The 4,751-nt window shown below is 43.1% G+C and overlaps 1 protein-coding gene across 1 annotated transcript; it reads right to left on the bottom strand.

The window, feature by feature from the left end:
- Positions 1–1,651: 1,651 nt before the first annotated feature.
- l1td1 (LINE1 type transposase domain containing 1) lies at positions 1,652–2,575 on the bottom strand. The gene has a single exon (XM_022769745.1). The coding sequence runs from the start codon at positions 2,573–2,575 to the stop codon at positions 1,652–1,654; it is 924 nt and encodes a 307-aa protein (XP_022625466.1).
- Positions 2,576–4,751: the final 2,176 nt, after the last annotated feature.

Below are 4,751 nucleotides of genomic sequence, written 5' to 3'. Positions count from 1 at the left end.
CTGAGGTGGAGTGTTGTCTATCAATTTGAAGAATTGCTTCCATCAGTTCAAGTCGCCTTTGCTTTTCACCCTTTCGAATCCTGGCGCTATATGAGATAATCTCTCCTCGAATTACTGCTTTGAGGGTTTCCCACAGGAGAGAGGGTGAAGTAGAGTCAGGTTTATTGTTTTCGAGAAAACGTGAAATCTTGTCAGATATAAATTCACAGAATTTGTTGGACGATAAAAGCCCAGTGTTTAATCTCCAGGTTGAATGGCATTTGGTTTTAGGGGCTAGTTCCAAGTCTAATAGAAGGGGGGCATGGTCTGAAATAACTATCGATGAGTATTCACATTGTTTCACTGAGGGTAGTAAAATCTTATCAAGAAAAAAGTAATCTATTCGAGAGTATGTTTGATGAACTTGGGAATAAAATGAAAACTCCTTTGTTGTTGGGTGGTAAAAACGCCACACGTCCACACTGCCAATTTGATCTGTGAATACAGACAAACACTTAGCTGCTTTGGATTGAATTAATTTTCTTGAACAGGATCTGTCAAGCGTGGGATTGATAGATAAGTTAAGATCCCCTCCAAAAATGAGATGATGTGTATCTAGGCACGGAATGGATGAGAATAGGGAAGACATAAAATTAGGGCAGTCCCAGTTGGGGGCATAAACACAAACCATAATGACAGGAGTTTGAAACAGCATACCAACAACAATAATATACCGGCCATTGGGATCAGATATGACCTGTTCTGATGAGAACTGTACTCGCTTGTGCAGTAAAATAGCTGTGCCTCTCGAGCGACTATTGAAGTTGGAGTGGAAAACCTGTCCAACCCAGGGTTTTCGTAGTCTGGTGTGGTCGCAAAGACGAAGATGGGTTTCTTGTAGGAACGCAATGTCTGTTTTCATACCCTTAAGGTGTGAAAGTACTTTTGTCCTTTTAACAGGTCCACCAAGTCCCCTAACGTTCCAGCTTGTGAGCCTGATGGTTCGTAGCATGTCTCTCTGGGTCATGTCAATCATGAAATCAGTGATAAACTATCAATCCTGTAAGTGCTCTGATGAGATGGTGCCCCAGCCGGGTCAGCTTAGTAATGTAAAGCAAAGTAGCAACAACATATACAATGCCACCGTACAAGTCTGTGAAAAAAAAGAACGCTCCTCTATCAAAGATAAAAAGAAAAAAAGAGAAAATCCCAAACACAACAACAGAAGATGTCCTCAGTGACACCCTCAGGTTTAAAACATACTTACATACTTGTCCTAACCTCATCTTTAACACAGATGAGCATGCAGGAACTACTACTTTACACAACCGACTGATTGATAGGAGTTTGCTTCCTTTTCAATTGTGGAAATGTGTACACCTCTGACATTTACCATTTGACAGCGTAACAACCTCAGTGTTCCAGTTTTTCAATACTTAACAAAACACAACTGTGCTCTATATAAGAAATATTTTAACAAATGTTTAACAACAGCACAAACGAGTCTGTAATGAACATAACTGGATCTTACATATTAGGAGCTTAGTTGTGAATTTGTAAATAATCTCAGCTCGGGGCAAAGTCTTCCAGCTCCTCCCGTACGCCTTTAATATCTACAGTCCAGTTTTCATAGAGAAAAGTTAAAGGAGATGTGTAAAGGGACGTCATGTCTTCACTTACTGCTGAGATCACGGTAGAACCGCTCCGCTTCATCCGCGGAGTCAAACATGCGAGACTGTCCGTCAATAGTGACCCGCAAGCGCGCCGGGTAGATCAGCCCGAAGCGTATCCCATCCTTGTAGAGGAGAGACTTCACTTTGTTGAATGATGCCCGTTTCTTGGCGAGGGAAGCGCTGAAGTCCTCAAAGAACCTTATGGGATAACCCTGGTATGAGATGCCCCGTGTTTTCTTCGCCCATAGCAGCACTCGCTCTTTCTGGATGTATCTGTGAAAGCGCACAAGAATGGGCCGGGAGCCCTGCGCCGGTTTCGGCCCCAGGCTGCGGTGAGCTCGGTCCAGTTCAAAGCTCGTATCTGGTGGAGTGTCTCCGATCACGTCCTTAAACAGCGTAGTCATAAAGAGACGGGTATCAGTCCCCTCCGCTCCCTCGGGGATACCAATCACACGGAGATTCTGCCGTTTGGATCGTGAAACCAGGTCCTCAACAGCCAGCTGCAGCTTTTCATTCATCTGGGTGGTGGTCTCCACCTTGGACTTCAATGTGGCCACTTCGTGCTGCAGAGTCGACAGGTCATCTGAGTGGGAAGAGAGGGCTGTTTCCATTGCGGAGATGGTAGCTGTGTGCGAGGCTACAGTATCAGCGATCTTTTGCAGAGAAGCTTGGATAGGAGCCATGGCAGTATTCAGGGAGGTGGTGAGTTCACCTGTTACATCTTTGCGCAGTTTCTCGAGTTCACCGATGAGCATGTCCAGAGTTAGCGGTTGAGCTCCACCTGTTGCTACATTGCTAGCGCCCGCCTTGCTAGCGCCCGCCTTGCTAGCGTCTGCCTTGCTAGCGTCTTTATCGTGCGGGCTGAAGTGTTGAGTCAACTGAGGCTGACCTTTTCCCTGGCGGGTCCCGTGGGATTTACTCATTTCAGTTTTGGAAGTATTACGCTGACATGAAAATAAGTCAAAAAGTCTGAGTGTAGATATGTTAAAGTTATAAATGGTCAGGGAGCAAACGCCAGGCGTGTGATCACTCTGCCGCCATTACCGGAAGTCCCTGAGTCCGTTTTTGACACTTTAATTTCTGTTTTAGGGGGTTTTCGGGTTTTTTTGAGCTATGGTCTTAAACTTTTGATCAGCTGATGAACAGCCTATTTCAGTTAAATTGTTGTTTTCAATTAATTGCCTGGAGGCAGCACGGTGGTGCAGAGGTTAGCGCTGTCGCCTCACAGCAAGAAGGTTTCGGGTTCGAGTCCCGGCTCGGACGCGGGGTCTTTCTGTGTGGAGTTTGCATGTTCTCCCCGTGCTTGTGTGGGTTCTCTACGGGTACTCCGGCTTCCTCCCACACTCCAAAGACATGCAAATGGGGAATAGGCTGATTGACTCCAAATTGACCATAGGTGTGAATGGTTGTCTCTGTGTGTTTGCCCTGCGATGGACTGGAGTGAGCATTTTATAGTCTGTAAAAGTTTTCCTTATCTGCCAGGACCTGTTAGGCAGACTTATTGTCATTTGGTTCACAGTACGCTATATCAACAAAGCATGTGGAGTTCATCTGTTGTTTGCATCTTGGACTATGGCTGAGTACAGCAACCGCTGAAAAGTTTGACTTAGCTTCAACAAGAAAGACAAGAACACAGCAAAATGCAACTTCTGCAGGAAAAATATTTCATGCAAGAGAGGAAGCACCACCAATATGATGAAGCATTACAATCTGAAGGGATTACAGAACCTGCTCTCTGCTGGTGGAATAGGAGAGACATGTATCCTTTGCTGTCAGACCCGGCCCTCTCATACCTGTGTGTACAGGCCTCCTCTACCCCCAGTGAGAGGGTTTTCTCCACCGCTGGAGATACAATCAGCCCAGACAGATCATGCGTCCTTCCAGAGAACACCACATGCTGATTTTCCTTCAGAAGAATTGTTAATGTTTGCATTCCAGACATACCATCTTTTAATATTGTTGCTGCTTCCATAACAACTATCTGTTAAATATTTAGTTATGTTCAAAATTTCTTTTGTATTTTTTTCCGTTATTGATTTAATTCGTTTTGGTTTGTAATTGTTCATGGTGATCAACCCTTATAATAAAGAGGAATGTTTTATTTTATATTACACTTGATTTTTGTGACAATTTACTGATTATAGCCTTAATGTGGCAAAAATAAAGAGAGGCTAATATTGGTTCTTGAAATACTCGTTCTTTGTTTCTCTAAATATAATGTCGGAATGAGTCTAGAACTAAGATCCTTGTACTCGCCCCTACAATTCAGTAAACCAGGTAAAATCTAATCTTTCTGAACTGTCTCTTGATCAAACTGCTCATACTCTGAGTGTAATATTGTGTGATGACTTTTCCTCTCATCATCAATTGATGTATATTGTACATTGATGAAATAATGTTGTCTCAAAAGATAGCATTTGCTCATTCTTTTGTTTGATGATCCTGAAAAAGTGATCTATCCTTTAAATCATCAGAGAGAACCTTTTTCTAAATCTGGTACAAATATCTGCTCCAGTCTGTTCACCAGGAGGAAGTGTCACAGAGAGAAGAGAAAATACAGATCTAAGAGGAGACGGAGAGATTCAGGGAGGAGCTGAGCTGTTACTGAACTATAGAAGAGAGAGGAACTTCCATATTCAGCACAGTTCAATACACAAACCATCAACATTACCTTTATTCAACATGTTGTCATTGGACTATTATGTGCTGTCTCTACTGTTTGTCTCTACTCTAACAGGTATGTGAGATCATGCAGCAAAATGAATGTAAATTATGTATTGAAACATTTACATCATATTATAACAGAGTTCTCTGTTTCTTTAGGAGTCAGCTGTGAAAAACTGACTCCAGTCAAGACTGAAGAGTTCAGTTCAGAAGGCAGCACTGTTACTCTGTCCTACAACTACTCCACAAAGGCAGCTAGTAATGATTATTTCTTCTGGTATCGACAATATCCAGGAAAACCACCAGAGTTCCTCATCTCTGACTCTGCTTCAGGAACAGTAGTGAAAAATCCAATGCCTGGACTGACGACTAAAGTGGACCAAAAACAAATCAGCATGAACATCTCCTCTGCTGCAGTGACTGACTCTGCTGTGT

The sequence above is a fragment of the Seriola dumerili genome, unplaced genomic scaffold (assembly GCF_002260705.1).
Source record: "Seriola dumerili isolate Sdu_G_001 unplaced genomic scaffold, Sdu_1.0 BDQW01004875.1, whole genome shotgun sequence".
In the NCBI taxonomy this organism is placed as follows: domain Eukaryota; kingdom Metazoa; phylum Chordata; class Actinopteri; order Carangiformes; family Carangidae; genus Seriola; species Seriola dumerili.
The sequence above is the reverse complement of the archived record's forward strand: the minus strand, read 5'-3'. Positions and strand labels throughout refer to the sequence as shown.

Excerpts from the sequence above, each read along its gene's own strand:
- l1td1 (XM_022769745.1), bottom strand. The coding sequence starts at position 2,575 with ATGAGTAAATCCCACGGGACCCGCCAGGGAAAAGGTCAGCCTCAGTTG.